This window comes from Python bivittatus, unplaced genomic scaffold (assembly GCF_059951505.1).
Source record: "Python bivittatus isolate LINGU-HERP-01145 unplaced genomic scaffold, Pbiv_v1 ctg000690_np1212, whole genome shotgun sequence".
Taxonomy (NCBI): Eukaryota; Metazoa; Chordata; class Lepidosauria; order Squamata; family Pythonidae; genus Python; species Python bivittatus.
Window position 1 is genome coordinate 6,341,752 of NW_028277096.1, and position 16,553 is coordinate 6,358,304.

Genomic DNA, 16,553 nt, shown 5'->3' on the forward strand with positions numbered 1-16,553 from the left:
CTCTTGTCTTCTGATGAAGCAGTCAGGTGGTAATCATTCCCAAATGAAAATATGCATTGACATATACCTATCAGTTGAAGCTTACCTCTTCTTGGAAATACCTTGTTACATTTTCACCACTTGGTGGCAGGAGTGCTAGCAAAATATCCCCCGGCAAAACTTCAGGGCTCCATGAAATAATCTTCAAAAACGGTGGGATTTTTCTTCAGTTTATGTCAACATTCAGAATTGTTGTATTGTCGAAGGCTTTCACGGCAGGCATACAATGGCTGGTGTGGGTCTTCCGGGCTGTGTGGCCGTGTTCTTGAAGTTCACTTCAAGAACACGGCCACACAGCCCGGAAGACCCACACCAGCCATTCAGAATTGTGTTTCCTGCCTCCCTCATATGCCCCCAAAGCCCTTCCTACTTTCTCCTGTGACTCTGTGGTGGCACTGGTCAAAGCAGCAGTGGAGCACGCTGGGCAACAAAGGGGGATTTCCTACCTTTTCTTCCTCTTTGATTTTGTGTTGACCGATAGTATGGTTGTGGGGGATGTTTGTTTAATTTGCATTTTGACTATTTTAGAGTCAGGCCTGGATGTTACCAGTGTATGTACCACAGTTTAAGTCATTCTCTTCAGAAAGGGACACAGTTGGTGTCTCAACCAAAGGATTCCTGGTTTTTTCTTCAGTCTGGAAATCAGAGAGATTTGTCCAGAAGCTCCTCCAGACTGCCTACCTGCTCCTTCTGGGAGAATGTAATCCCATTCAGAACAGACAGAACTACCATGTCTCTGGAATTATGGTCTCCTACAATAAGTACTTTCATTTTGTCTGGATTCAGTTTCAGTTCATTGTCCCTCATTCAGCCCATTACTGACTGCAGACAGGCATCCAGGGAAACCTTGCCATTTCCTGAAGATGTTACAGAGAAATAGAGTGTCATCAGCATACTAATATCTCCTAGCTCCAAATCTCTGATATCTCCCTTAGCAGTTTCATGTAGATATTGATAAGCATTGGAGGCCAAATGGAACCCCAAGGGACTTATAAGAGCTCCTATTTAGAGAAACAACTGCAGTGCATCCATAGGTTATCACTGCTTTTGTCAGAATGATGAAAACAACCTCATGCTACTAGCTGCTCCCCTTTTAGGAGTGCATCATATGTCCCACTGCATATAGAAAGGAAAGGTCTTGTGCCATGACTCTGCTTGCAACCTCTATCCTCCCTTGCCCCATAGACAAATCTGAGCAACTCTCTCCAAGCAGCACCATACAAACTCTGCCCAAGGTAGGAATGGAACCATTGGTGAGCTGTGGCTCCTATTTCTAAATCTCAGTGATCTAGGCTACCATAGTTGATAGTATCTATAGCCAGAGAGAGAATACAAAGAACTAATAGATTCCCACTCCCTCTGTTGTTGCCCAAACAAAGATCATCCGTCAAGCCGATCAAGGTAGTCTCAACTCCGTAGCCTGCCCTGAAGCCAGTTTGAAATGGGTCATTATTTTATTGGATTTTATTTATCACATTGTGTTGCCACAAACTGAAGACTTTTGACAGTGTCAGTAGAATAATCTGCTTCCTCTAGGACTGGCTACAGTTGATAAGCTACCAGTCTCTTAATCCCCTTACCAACCATGGTAAATTAGAGACTAGCCTTTAATTGCCTATCTTCTTAAGGGCAAGCTCCTTGAGAAGAGATCTGGTAACTGTCTCCTTTAAATAAAGAGGCATCCTGCCTTCCCTCAGAAAGGCATGCATAATGTTAAGTAAGATGTCTCTAATAGCCTCTTGGCTAGAAGTTACAAGTCAAATTGCACAAGGTTACAAAAGAAATAATGTTTCAAGCATCCTGTCCACATCCTCAAGTATTTCAAATTGAAGTTGATCCAGTTCAACTCTATAAGAGAAGGCACTCTCATGGTTAACTCTGTGTTAAAGGTAGTATCCAGATAGGCTCAAATGTAAAATAATTTATCTGCAAAAACACTAATTTAAAGTGTTACATTCTCTGAAGTTTCTATAATAGAACTGTGGGAGAAGGGAGGAGTAGAACTCAGACCAAGTGGGCAGATGCAATATATGTAGGGAAAAAATGCTTCTTTGCTGCACATATTGTCACAACATAAGCTTCCAAATGGGCTTTATGCTGTGTCTTGTCAGATTCAGATTGAATGTTCCTCTTCCTTTATGAAATTTTCACTATCTCAGTGGACTCTGAATCCCGTCGTCCTGCTGATTACTACACCCCACCCTTTCTCAGGAAATGTTTAGACAGGCAGGAGTGAATGAGTTTCATAGAGTTGGTGGGTTGGTTTTTGTGGTGTTTTTTTTAAGATTTTAATGGAAAGGGTGGAGAAGCATCTCCTGAGAGGAAATGGAATCTGATGTCCACTAAAAGAATGACCTTCAAAGATCCTGAGAAATGCAGCTGATGTTTTGGATTAACTTGAATAAGGGATAAGGAACATTTCTGCATTAAGAGCCATATTCCTTGATCAAAGACTCCAAATAGACAAATTGATTTATTTGTGTTTTCGCATGTTTACAATTCTGTTAATTTTAATCTCTTTCCATTGCTCATTTTTTTCACTTAAAAGTTTGGGTTCATTGCATTCCTGTCCTAACTTGAAGTTGAAGAATAGTGAGCACTGAAATGTTTATCTATTTTTGTGCTATTTTCACAAGCATATTTATTCTTATTTGTATTTTAGATCAGTGTCTGCAGCTTTTACACACCATCTTTTTTAATATGCATTTTTATATTTTTCATTGATACTATGCATAATTTGCAAACATTTATCTAAGAGAGAAAGATTAGAGAGAAAATTGAAATTGAAAGTAATTGATAACAGAGAAGTAAAACAGGGAACTAATTATTAAGTAGACTAGACTGTTATTAAATAATACAGAGAAATGCAAATTTTGAAGGATAATTCACTTTTGTTTTATTTATTGGTTCAGAAATTTTTTAAAATGCAGTACATTTGCATTCAGTTATAAACTATATAAATTTATCCCCCATCTCTATCTGTTACTGCATGCTAATAACCATGGGACCTCAGCTCCTTACCTCTTCACCTTCACAGCCGTCATGTGTAGTCCAGTCCCTTCCCACTTCCTAGCCATCTGTATTTCCCCTATAGTCAGCTTCTCACCTTTTTGTATCCTCCCATTCCCACCCTCCCCTCTGGGATTCTACCAGAGCAGAGTAGTCATAAACTGTTCAGGGATCCAGGTGCTTCTCTCTTCTTTCTAACACAGGCATTGGCAAGATCTTGGCTACTTGATCATCTATATCACAGGACGTCCTGACATGCAGAAGCAACGTGTTGTCTCATGGCTATCTCAGCACAACTTCCCTCAGGGAATGATTTTCTTCTCTGATGGTCTTGTTCATGATCCTTTAAGGCAGAAGACCATTTTTCTCCGGAATCTTGTGCAAGAGGTAATAGATAGTTGATAGCTTTCCTCCTTGACTTTTTAGGAGCATTGAATGGGGAAGCTTTGAAGCTTTGTTAACTAGACACTAACTTTCCTGGGCAGTTGGATCAGACTCATGGCCAAAGACAACTGTAGCATGTAGGCTAATCCATATAGTTCATAGTTCAAACTCATGACTGCTAGTAACCCAGACTGATGACATGGGTCAATTGGTGCATCAAAAAGGGGTGCTGGGCTCTGAATGGTGCCATATTTTAATGGCTAACCTTTGACATTTCTCCCTTCCTTCAGTGCCACATCAAAATTTGTGCTGCATATGGCTCCATGAAGGACATTTCGGTGTATAATGTCCTGGGTCTTTCCCCTTCCCAAATTTACATTGTTGGACGACCAGCAAAGAAATATCAGACTCTGTGCCAGGTGACTTTTCTTTTTCTTTTTCTGGGAGACTTAAGGGCCTAGAAAGTAAGAAGGGTCATGGAGGCATTGTAGAATTTACCATTGTAAGATGGAATTTGACTGAAGCAGCAGCAGCAAACGAGAGATTAGTCTTATGTGCCTGCATGCTCCATATAGAAGCATATTAAAGGATACAGGCACTCTCCTTATTTACTTCTTAGAATCATAGAATTGTGAAATGAGATCACCTAGTCCAGCATTTCTCCATGCTGGCTGGGGAATTCTGGGAGTTAAAGTCCATACATCTTAAAGTCACTGAGATTGAGGAACACTGGTTTACTCCAACCCTCTGTAGTGTACATGAAAACTTATGAAACCATCCTTGAGAGGTGGCTGTTCAGCCTTTCTTAAAAACTTCCAGAGAATCCCAAAGCTTCATAAGTAGACAGTTGTACCATTGAACAGATCTTACAATTAGAAAGTTTTTCCTTATATTTAAATAAAATCTAGGTAGCTGCAATTTATACCCATTATGGAGTTTTTGGTGCTCTCTGAGCTTGATTGTTTGCTTTCAGACATTTCATTACCCAACTAGGTAATATCATTAATATGACTTTCATTGGATAATGAAATGCCTGCAAGGAAACAACCAAGCTCAGAGAGTACCAAAAACTCCACAGTTCAACCCTGAGCTACAGATATTCCCTTCTATTATACCCATTATTTCTGGTCCTAGTTTCCTGGCCAAAGATATGGCACTCTTTTGTGTACCTGATGTGTCTCCCCACAGTCTTGTCCAGGCTGAACATCCCAAGTTCCTTCAGTTTTTTCTCATAGAGCATGTCCTCAAGTCACAGAATCATCTTTGTCACCGTCCTTGGAACCTGTTCTGAGTTGTCAGCATACTTCTGAAAATGTGATGCCAGAATTATACACAACATTTCAAGAGTACAGGTAGTCCTCGCTTAATGACCACAATAGGGACTGGAAAATTGTTGTTAAGCAGGGCGGTGTGATGGACTGGAATGGAGGAAGGGGGGGTGAAAACGGAGCTCTCGTCTCTAGAGCAACGCTCTGTAAATTTCTGTAAAGATTTCTGTAAACAGGTGCTGGCAAATAAACCTTGCTGATTGAACCTGCATGGTCTTCAGGAGTTCTTTGGGCTAGGCCTGACACCAATCTTCTCAGACTGACCAGCAGTTCCCAGGCACAACTCTCTATTATCTTCTGGAATGTTTAGGGATGCGCCAGCTTTCTCCGCTTATCTCCAGAGCGTTGCTCTGGAGACGAGAGCTCCATTTTCACCCCCCTTCCTCCATTCCAGTCCATCACAAGCAGTTAAGTGAGTCCTGCCCAATTTTACAATGGTCATTAAGCGAAGCACACAGTTGTTAAGCAAATCATGTGGTTCCCCATTGATTTTGCTTGCTGGAAGCCAGCTGAGAAGGTCGCAAATGGCAATCCCAGGATGCTGCAACCGTCATAAGTACAAGCTGGTTGCCAAGTGTCCGGATCACGATCACATGACTGCGGGGGTTGTAAGTGCGAGGACTGGTTGTAAGTCCCTAGAGGGGAATAAGAATTTCACATGTCTTTGATTCAATACTTCCTCTAATGCAGCCCAGAACTGTGTTAGCCCTTCCAGCAGCTGTCTCACATTGCTGCCTCAGGTTCTACTTGTTGTCAGTGACTACATCTAAGACCTTTTCCAATGTAATGCTTCCAAGCCATAAATCATCTTATTTATTTAAATGTTATATCTGGTGGTTTTCCATACTACCAGAATAATACCTGCAATGGTCATCAGCAACTATTTTCTATTTATCTTATGTTGTATTGCTGTGATTTATACCTGATTTGTTTTAAAAGTTAAATGAGGCCAGACTTTGTTAGTATTTGGATGGGAGACCAAAAGAAAATTCCAGGGCTGTAGGCTAGACTGAGAGGTTGGAAAAAAATCCTGGAAAAAGACAATGGCAAACCACCTTTGTATCATTGCCCAAAAACCTTACATGGATGTGTCCAGGAACCAAGCTTATCTCAAGGGAGTCTTTACATTTACCATTCCTTCCTATCCATAGAGTTGTCAAGGCAGCTTAAAAATAATGCATTTTTAAAAATCAAATTAATAGACAAGATATACCATCACATATTTATTGAGTAAAGGAAGACGAGCTGTCTGTATCAGTCATGTTCAAATAAAATTGCCTTTATTTTATATCTATGTGCTACTTGGAAAGGAACCCTGGAAATAAGGAGAATGAAAGCCTGGACTCCATAGCAGGGAAGACTTTCTTGCAGTCCACCTTCTACAGAGTTAGAAGCCAACGAGTACACACAGCAGTCAAACTCACAAATTGTTCAGCCCTCCCAATCAGGAATTCAGCAGCTGCTGCTGTCTGAAGAGAGCACGTGGCATGGCTAAAGACTGTGTTTTATTGCTACAGGAAAAAATTCCCCTTTTTCCTAATTTAAGGCAATAAAACCAAACAGCTGAAGAGTGCTCTGAAGTTTTTATTAATCTGTGGCCACAGGGTGTTCTTAATAGAAGACAAAATTTACAGGCACTGTTATCAAGCTGATTACATATGTCATCTTCTTCCCTACCTTGTTAAGAACAAACAGTAATTGTTTTAGGAAAAGGGCAGCCTTATCTTTGACCACACGTAGTTATTTCTAACTTGCTTCTTTCTCTAGCAATCTGACAAAGGCAGTAAATTGAATGAAGAGAGTTTGTTTCTAATTTGAATATAGCCTGTGCTTCTTATTTATTCTCTTCCCTGCCAGAACTTGTTTTGTGCACCCTATCTTCTTCACAGTGGCTTCTAGCTCATTAAGTTGTGCACCCTAAATATGGCTTTGGTTATGCCTGCTAATGTTTGCTGATTTCAGAATCCTGCATTTTAAACAGGTTAGCTGTCAATTAGGACAATTGATCAACTCTAATAGTTAAGCATTCTTGGTGTATAAACAAATTCAAGCAGTCTACTGTGTTTCCCATGTTTTCCTCTGGCTAATCCAAAACTAGCTTAATGTTTCTTGCCCACCCACCCCTCTGTGGAGGCTGCAAAATCCCTGCGTTCTGTGCATTTCTTACTACAGATGTGGACAAACTTTGCCCTCCACTGCAGAAACCACTTCCCTGGCCAATTCCGTGACACAAATAGTGTATTAATCCTTTCAGGTGGCCCCAGGGAGAGAGCCAGTTGATTGGTCTATTCTTGGTCCACTTGTCCTTTGTTGGCTTTTAGTCTGGTTGCTTGGAGTTTTGGGAGAAGAGCAATGCTGAACATTGTCATTTTTGTTCTCCTTTTCTCCTCCAGTTTCTCAGCGAAGGTTATGCAGCCCACCTGGCTTCCCTGGAGTTCAGCCTCCCTTCCCGGCCTAAGAAGAACAATTCCCGCATGATCCTAAGGAAAGGCAGCTTTGGTCTTCACTCGCAGCCTGATTTCCTGCGCAAGAGGAATCATCTCCGGAGAACTATGTCTGTCCAGCAGCCTGACCCACCATCCTTGACCCCCAAGCCAGAGCGTGCCCAAAGCCAGCCCGAGTCAGATAAAGACCATGACCGGCATCTGCCCTCCATAGTGTGGATGAGAGGGGGGGTTCATAAGTTTGAGTCTGTCCCATAACAAGAGCTGAGAAGGCACCACCAGGCCTCTGGCATCCTGCGAAGAGCTTGTGGGCATTTGCTCTTTGAGTTGCACTTGGCAGCTTCATGGTTCAAGGTGATGGGGAGGATTGGAATTCACAAAGCTCTGGCAGCTTCTGTCTCCCCAGGGGAACTTTCTGTTTGTTCCTCTTGTTTGTATCCACTCATGAAACACTGAGAGTAGAGAAAATGATTTGCACCAACCGTAGCCTCTTGCAGGGGTGACACTGGACAGGCAAATGAGCTTGTGTTTTAATGTTTACTTCATAACAAAAATGTGCAATAAAGCTGAGTGGGGAAGCTCCAGCTTATCTCAGTGAGAAGATGCCTCACTGACAGCAATTACATCTGTTTCTCGAAAAGGCAGGCCTCTCATGTGGCAGCAGCAACATCTGCAGTTCTTGGGAAAATAAGAACTTGAAGAATCAAAGGGGGGAGCCCATAGCTGTGCACTGGGGAATCTCTTGGGTGCCTTAAACCCAATATCTTTTCATCCAGACAGCTCTATCACTGGCTCATCACCAGAGTAGGTCTCAATTTTACTTATTTATAAGAGACATCAGTAGAGGCAACAAATGAATGGGGAAACCAGTGGTGGAAAAAATTGATACATATGAAAGAGAAGAGCTCTGGATTCAATATATGTCTACCATTTTTTAGATGTGGCACCCATCTGTGGCCACATCATAGCATTTTTTGCTCTTTTTGCGGAAAACCACAATTGTGCAATCTACACAGAGAAAGTAAATAGATCAAAGTCCATCTGCATCCCTCTGCCACCACCATCATCATGACCCCAACCCCACTGAAGCAACCTTCACTACTACTGCTCACAGTGTCATATCTTATGTGTTGAACACATTGTTGAGCTTCAGGAAACATAGTTGACTATGCCCATATTTCCAGTATTTTAAGAGATCTGCCTGTTGCCCTTTCTGAATAAAGTGTGGATCTCAAATACTCAGTGATAAGGCATCTGTTTTCCACGTAGAAGGTCCCAAGTCAAAACTTGACATCTCTGGTAAATCCAATAGAACTGCTGCTGATTGGTCTAGATATAGAAAAAATTGAGTTAGTGGACCAGTGAACTGATTCAAGATAAGGGAGCATGTTTTGTTCCTATGAGGTAAGTATGTATGCATAACGCACATGCTTTTCTGAAATCTCTCTGCTGTTTCTCCAACCATCATATCCAGCATAACTGGAAAGTGCAGAGTAAGTGACACTTCCATGCCACTCTTGAGAGAGAGACTGAGGACTATGTTCTGGGCCCAGTCCACCTGACGTCTGTTGAGGTTGAGCAACCCCAGGCAATCATTACTTTGTCACAAGAAAACACAATGGAAGAATGGCAGAGGGAATGAGTCAGGAGATGGCAAATGACATTGTGCTACTAAATATTGGAGTATAGTTCAATAGCCCATATTTCGTATCAGAAGTAATAGGCAAAACATGTCTTTCATCAGTTCTTAGGATTGACCAGACAAGGTACAGCACGCAAGAATCTTATTGTGAGCAGGTTCAATTTTTTTATTTGAAGTGTATCAAAGATGGATATTAGAAGGCAGATGGTGCCTACAGTAATCAAAGGAAAATGAAATGCGGCAAATTGCTTTATGGCTTAATTGCTTCACAATCCTGAGATTAGCTATGTCCTTGCCTTTAATAATTTTGCTTCTGGTATTAGGACAGTGTACCTATCTTATGCTGTAGCTAAGTGTGTATTACAAAATTCCTCAAAGAGTTAATCAAGGGCTTTGTTAAAACTTAGCTGTCAACATCTCATAGCTAATGCAATCTTGATTTTTCCTGTACTGTATCTTCAAAGCCTCTTCTCCCTATAGGCATCCGCACCAGATGGACAGATCTCCAGTTGCATTATTCTCCTTGCATAGTGGTTTCTATGGCAACTGCTCTTCAGAGATTTTGAATCGCACTGGAATCTACATCTGTTCAGCAGCCTAAGACTGCCTAATTCCATCTATGCCTGCAAATCATTTTTCTTCTTCTCCTGCACTGTTAGACTCCAACACTACTAACTTCTTGCCAGCCTCTTAGCCCACTTCAGCTTCTCTTCCCCTGGGACACTATGTTTGCAAAACTATTTGCTTCCCCAGTTCTTTCCCAGACTCAGGTTGTCAGCTAGAAGTACAGATGGAATGTCTGGGTAATTATATGAGAGGGTGATAGTGATTAATTTCTCTATTCTGTCATAATGTCATGTTATCAAAGATAGGGTGTACATTTTTAACCTTCTCAATTTGAGTCCATTCTAAGCTTTATCAGCCTCATTTAATAACATCCCTGTCTATTCAGGAGATGTTCAGATGGTCTCCTGCTCACACTGCCATCTGCAAGCAGTTCCCCTTTCATTTAAACTATCATTTTTCCAAGAGATTATCCATAAATCTAAAGCTGCCTTCTGATTGGATATACTGTTTAGCCTTCATGATTTTGACAACGTGGCAGCATAACTCAACTCTACAGCCAAGTGTGGATCACGTTGGTCCATTTACCTATCACATGCTGAACAGTGAAGATGGCAAAATAAAGAAGCAGGCAATTGAAGCACCAACCCTCCAAATTGTTGGCCTTGGCTAATTTCTGAGCACCAAAAGAGCATGTGCTCTCTTTCCTGGCTCTCTTATCTCACCGCACCATTCAAAAGCTTTGGATCTCTTATCATGGTGCTCTTCTACTTTATCTCTTGTTTCCCTTCATATAAAGAATGCCTCTTTAATCATCCATTCTTTTTAATTGCCTTTTTTCTGTTCCCTGCACAGGCGATAATAACGTACCTGCCAAAAGCATTAGACTCGTTGGGTTCACACAACACATGATTTTCATTGATTATATATCAAGTTGGTAGATAAGGGTAAAGTGGGCAGTCTGTGGTTTAGGCCTTTGTGGGAATCCAGCCATTGGTTTAACAAGTGGTGTGACCCAGACCATAATGTTAACATGGCTTTATTTCTTTGGGCTTAGTAATGTCCCAAAGTAGTGTTTCCTTAAGCTGCATTTGGCATTTTTAGTGAACCCAGTCAGTGAGTAGATAAGCATGCCTTACACCAAGGTTCAGTCAGCCAGTATGGGCTTAAAAACCAAATTAGATGTAATCTATTGAGTACATTTGTTATTTTTTTAAAAATAGACACAGGCCGTCTTCTCCAAGCAGTTGGGGACGCACCTTGGGAAATAGGCACTTATCCTTTATCTCTATTAGTCCAGACCCCTGAACTAATATAAACATACTTCTTCACTACATAAATGATACCACATCTAGTTAATGAAGAAAGCTATGGTTGAGGAAGGGTTCCCAACCATATTTTGCAACAGTGCATCGACCAGCAAAATGGGTGACGCTATTGAGAGATTCTGCCTCCATCATACCTGGAGACAAATAGAGTCCCCAGTATGTTGTAGCAAAGTCCTTTATACCTGGTAATTCAGAGTTAAACACCTCAGCTCATGGTTAGAGCAAGGAGCTGAACCTCCCAAATAATATGTTTGAATGCGGTGTAGTCTACCATGCTTGTAGGAATGGGCCGGAATAATTGCATCTTGATGTGGCAGAGTCGGTAAAGTGTACAAACAGGCTTGTAGCCCAATTTAAATATAACATGTTACAAAGGATGGTTTTGTTAGGTCAGATCAATTGGCACCTGAGAGAAGATTTTAGCAAAACAAATTTGATGGTCCCAGGATTATCTGCTGGTGGTCTTCAAGTACTGTTTATTTAAAAATACACTCCTCTCTTGTTCATTTCAGATCCTCACATTGAATAATGCTTCTCCTTCCATTGACTTCACAATGTAGAAGTTGCCCCACTGAGTATTTCCAGGCTATTTATGTGACTCAGTATAAGCCTTGCTATCCAAAAGTGGGACAAACAAGAATGTTCAGTCGTGACAATTTAGGTATCTCTTCCCAAGAGTTTCCCGTGGTCTCACTTTAGGCCTGAAGCTTTAGGACGTGGAAATGCTGGCACTAAAATAATGTGTTGTGTTGGCTGACATTTCCCATTCCCACGTGGGCTGTGCCCACACCCTGTTGCTTTTCTCTGTAGTCTTGTAGGAGAGTACCATGTTCTTCTGATGCTTCAGAAATGACCTGGAGAAATGGAAGAAAAGACTTGAAAAAGCAACTAGACAAACTAGACATGAAAGGTTGCCTAAACAAAGGAGCATTATGTTCTGTTTTGTCACAGACTAGGCCAGAAGCAAACGGGATCAGTGCATTCAGACTGGAGATTTGTAGGAACACTCTGAAGATTTGAAGAGTTCTAAAACAGTGAAGAGGAAGGGAACTCTTTTGGACTATCCTGGAACAGTGGTCTTGGTTTTGGGATAAATGGATGTTTGAACAGACTTGGGTGTTAGGACTAAAAACTTGGATTGATCGCTTGTTGGATTTGGATTCAGTCTGTGCAGAACAATCTGCTGGATTCCCCAAAGTTACCTCCATCTCCCAATATGTGTCTTTCTGAAGATGAATAGAAAGGCATCTCCTGGTTAACCAAGATGTCATCCCTTTTCTCCCCATCCAGGACTGGCACAACCTGAACATTCTTAAATGCCTTGTTAACAGTTCCCTTTATGCTGCTCCCTCCCCACATTTAAGAACCTGTTATTTAAAAAAAAGCCAGTGAATAACAATGGTGGCTTGTTAAAATGTGTGTTATTATGAGAAGACATGTTCATGGTTGTGCAGTGTGTGCGCGTACACGTGTGTACAGTGTTTCACATCAGTGTTTTGTTACAGCTGCCATTGCTAACTTTGCATAGCAGAAGTTAACTTTTTATATTATATGTTTTGTTCAAGGTTTGGCTGTTCTGTCATAGCATTGTGAAAAGACCTTGACTCTGTTCCAGGTATGAGTAGCATTGTTAATCCAAACCTGAGCTTTCACATTTAAGTAGCACTAAAGGAAATGTTGGGTTGGCAGCATCTGCTTGTGCTGAGGGGTGACCACTTCTGCTTGACCAAAGTATTCTGTGGTGTGTCTTTTTTCTAAGGTAGTCTTTGAATCCTCTTGAATGTTCAAAGGTAGAGGTATCTTCTCATTCATTGGCATTCACAGATCAACTATTTTTACAACCTTGCTGGATAGAAAACCAGATGATCCATCACATCATTTGAGTGCAATATCTTCTGTTTCACACCAAGGTGGGGGCGGGAGAACCATGGAAAATGACACTCAGATGGTGCAGGATATGAGTGCTTTGCCTTCTTTCTACACCATTGTTGGGGCTGGGAAAAGTATTCTACAATGGCGTTATCTGGCAAAGCAAGAAGAAAACATTTTGTATCAGTCAGGTAGCAATGCAGGCTGATTGAGAATCATCTTAGAAGGCTGAAAGCTGGGTTGATAAGAGCTGAATGCTGATAGAGATCTATTTCAAAAAAAAATTTCTGCACCAGACATTGCACTGATTATTACTGTCTCCTATATTCGCCAAGAGAATAAACCCTGTCAGGCAGCAAAATGCTGGACACACAGTTTCTTCTATCCCTGTTATAAAGCTGGAACACATTTGGTCCCTAAATTTCTTCACCACAAACATTCTAAAGGGTCCTGCAACCTTCCAAAGGAACCAGAATTCCCCAGAAAGCAGGATAAAAACCACTTGCACGCCATATTTGACATCATTCAATAAGCAAAATATTTACTACTAATCTTTGGCTTAGATCTTTCTCCATCTAGAGGTAAAATGGCAAAATTAGAAAACTTCATTTGCTGAACAGTTTTTGTGAATACTGATTTCAGATCTACTTATCAGTTCTTCAAAATGTAATTTAATCATTGGATTGGTTCTCTGCACTACAAATAAGCTAGTTTCAAAGCTTTCTTGGTTCTCAGCCCTGTGACCCGAGACTGCGCTTCTCTGAGTTGGCCTGAAGATGTTGATTTCAAACTCTCTGGGATTTGGATCACTCTGTAGCTCTTGGAAAGCATTTTAGGATGAGATTTAGAGATCACTGGAATGGCAGTGCAATGGAAAGCTTGAAGGACCTCATTGGAAACTTGGAAGTGCTTCAAGGCTTGAGCTTTGAATTGCTCAATGTAGCACAAGCAGAAGTATGAGCAATATAGGGGATTATCAAGTGTATAATGATGGTGGATGGCCAGCTGAATCTCTTTATGGAATGGCTAGAGAGATAGACTGTCGAAAAGTAACTAATTCTACCCCACCTCAAAGCAACGCACCAAATTGGCCTTGCTGTTGTAGTTGGAGGTTTTTTAAAAATAGCTTGGATTTGAAAGCTGGTATTCACATACATATACACATTTTTAACTCTGGAATGCCAAAGAATGTGAGCTTTGAACTGAAAAGTTATTTGTTCTGAGTCTGTGTATGAGAATGTGGTCTTTTGAATCTTGGAAAACCTTCTCCAGTGGCAGAGAAAGAGGGTATCAGAATATTTTAATCACATACCCATCTCCAATGTACAGCTATGAATTTCTTTCAGAGAAGCTTAAAAAGACGGGAGGGGGGAGGTGTTACTATTTTTCCAAATGGTATTCATTTTATTTTCAACTGTTTTTTAAAATATGCTAACACAAAGTGAGTAATGTCAAATATCACACTTTCTTTGCTTTTTAGTATGTATCTTTTTAAATTCCTTCTTTGATGTGGGAGCATTTTTCTGTTGCAGGGACCCACAGTTTCTGATGAGTTGTTTTAACACTCGGCACACTGATGAAATAAAGCACCAGACCTTCTTGATCAGGACAAGTGTTTCTTACTGCTTCAATGTGTGTTACTATGCATCTTTTGTTCATACCCAAAGATAAATGTGCCCATTCCTGCTCTATACATTCTGCAAATCCATTACTGTACACAAATGGACAGATGTGGGAATGGAAGAGGAAATAAAGCAATGCACTTTCTAGATCAAGCTGGGACTTAAGGATTTAATGTCTGCTGCCACACATCCTTTCTTCAAATCCCTTACATGATTTTGGATGCATAAGTATGGGAATGGAGGAATTTTTTACAAAGCTATGGCCTGCATATCATGGAGTTGCGCACTGTATTCGTAAATAGGGAATGCCTACTACTTGTGGGGAATAATTAGCCAAGCAGCCATTCAAGGCTAAAGTTGATTACTTTAACCACATTCACCCATTGTGCTCTACGTGCTATGTGAACTAATTCATTGGGTTTATAAACCTACCTTTATGGCTTAGCAACAGGATAGGAAACATTTGTGCCACAAAATGGCAGATTTTCAATAGCATTTAGGAAATTTTTGCACCAAACTAAAGATGAAAATTGATGTGCTCTGAGACACAAGCATCCGTTTTGACTCTTAAAACAACCAAACCCCTCCCAAAATGTACATTTTTAGTCGTCTTCACTAGATCTGACCCCTGTGGTCCGTGGAAGGCAAAATACTGTTTAAGTGCAAGACTGAAAAATGTCCATCATGACTTAATGTATAGAGTAAATTCTGTCAACTGAGCTTTGTTCAACAAACTCTGTACAGTGGGTTAAACCCAGTACTTATTTTAAATTACAAACAATAGAAATTATATATATATATATATATATATATATATATATATATATATATATATAAAAATTTCCTACTAAATGGCTTAGCCTGCTATTTCTAGCATCAAGGAAAATAGCATTGCCTTGTGGAAGGGCAGAGCATTATTTCCCAATAAAGCTTGAATATTGGGGAAAAATGGTATAGGGGAAAAATAAATCATTCTGAGATTGAATGAAGAGAGACAATGAAGCCAGCAGTTAAAGTTATGTATTCCTGAGTAAAAAGAAGGCAATAATCTCATTCTGGATTTCCAGGTATCATTTGTGGCTTGTTGAGGTTAATGCCTACCTTCACTCACTATATCTGAAAGCTTTAGGCTTTTTGTGTCATAAGATTTCTCAGAGCTGCTTTTCTATGCCAAGTGGCTGAGAATGTAAAATCAAGCCCAAGGCTAAGCAAAATATATATATATATATATATATATAGTAGCTTGATTTTCTAACTTAAATATATTTAAGAAACAAAGTAATAATGTGTTAGCCTTCATTAATTAGTCATTCCCTGATGAACAGTCCAAGAAGCTGAACTGAAGGACTGTTTTGGAAGTCAGACAGTAGCTTATATGGAAAGAGATACCTCTCTGTGCATTTGTGTGTGTGTGTCTTTGAGTCAGTCTTCGCTCCTGATGCTTGCCTTGACGGGACCCTGCAGTTTTCTTGGCAACATTTTTGGAAGTGGCTTGCCATTGCCGCCTTCTCAGGGCTGAGAGCGAGTGACTGGCCTAAGGTCACCCAGATGGCTTCATGTCTATGGTGGGACTAGAACTCACACCAAACTGCCTCTCCCGTGCATATAGCATTGTATTTGTGCATCAAATTTAAAGAGGAGAGGAGCCCATTGTGGAAGTCTATAGCTGGCCAATACAGCTACTCAGTTGCCTGACAATCGTTTCCAGCCTAACACTTATGCCATGAAAGCAGGTTCCACGTTTTTAAGCCTAGGAAACCTCCAGCTCCATTATTAGTCCATTGTTGGGAATCCTGAAGGACCACATTGGGACAGATCACGCCGAGGAAGCTCTACCAGTATAGTTGCTCAAAGTCAGCACGGACTTGATGGCACAGAATCATTTTGTTTCCAAGGGGCTGGGAACAAGATCATCCATTTTCACTACAAAAATTGCTGCAAGCCATTTGGAACTCAGACGGAGATGCCAGATGACATGCTGGCTGGCTGCCTCTCATTAATAAAGTTATTTTGTGCATATTTTCCCCTGCTGTGTCCATAACCTCATTTCACGCATGGTTTCTTATTTACTTTGTATAGTGAGGTCATTTGAGTAGCATGTGGCATGGCTAGAAATCAGTGATTTTTTAGAAAAAAAGCCATGCCCAGAAGAAACCAGAGAATCAGATTCAATGGAGGAGCTCCACGGAATGCTTCTTTAAAAAAAATGGTTAAGCAAATACTGATTACTTTAACTCTTGCTTAATTTTTTAACACAAGCACACCCAAATATGATTGTAAGAACAAGGGTCTCTGGGGGGAAAATGGTAACTGTGACATTGTGT

General features: G+C 40.7%; 1 protein-coding gene across 4 annotated transcripts in view; it reads left to right on the forward strand.

Moving 5' to 3' along the window:
- Nucleotides 1–14,376, forward strand: part of PITPNM3 (PITPNM family member 3) — a 149,099-nt gene extending 134,723 nt beyond the window's left edge. For all 4 annotated transcript variants that reach the window (XM_088152217.1, XM_088152216.1, XM_088152218.1 and 1 more), the window contains 3 exons: nucleotides 3,252–3,435; nucleotides 3,723–3,851; nucleotides 7,154–14,376. In XM_088152217.1, coding sequence (XP_088008343.1) covers nucleotides 3,252–3,435; nucleotides 3,723–3,851; nucleotides 7,154–7,462 — 622 coding nt within the window. In that variant the 3' untranslated portion in view covers nucleotides 7,463–14,376. The remainder of the gene's footprint in view (nucleotides 1–3,251; nucleotides 3,436–3,722; nucleotides 3,852–7,153) is intronic.
- Nucleotides 14,377–16,553: the final 2,177 nt, after the last annotated feature.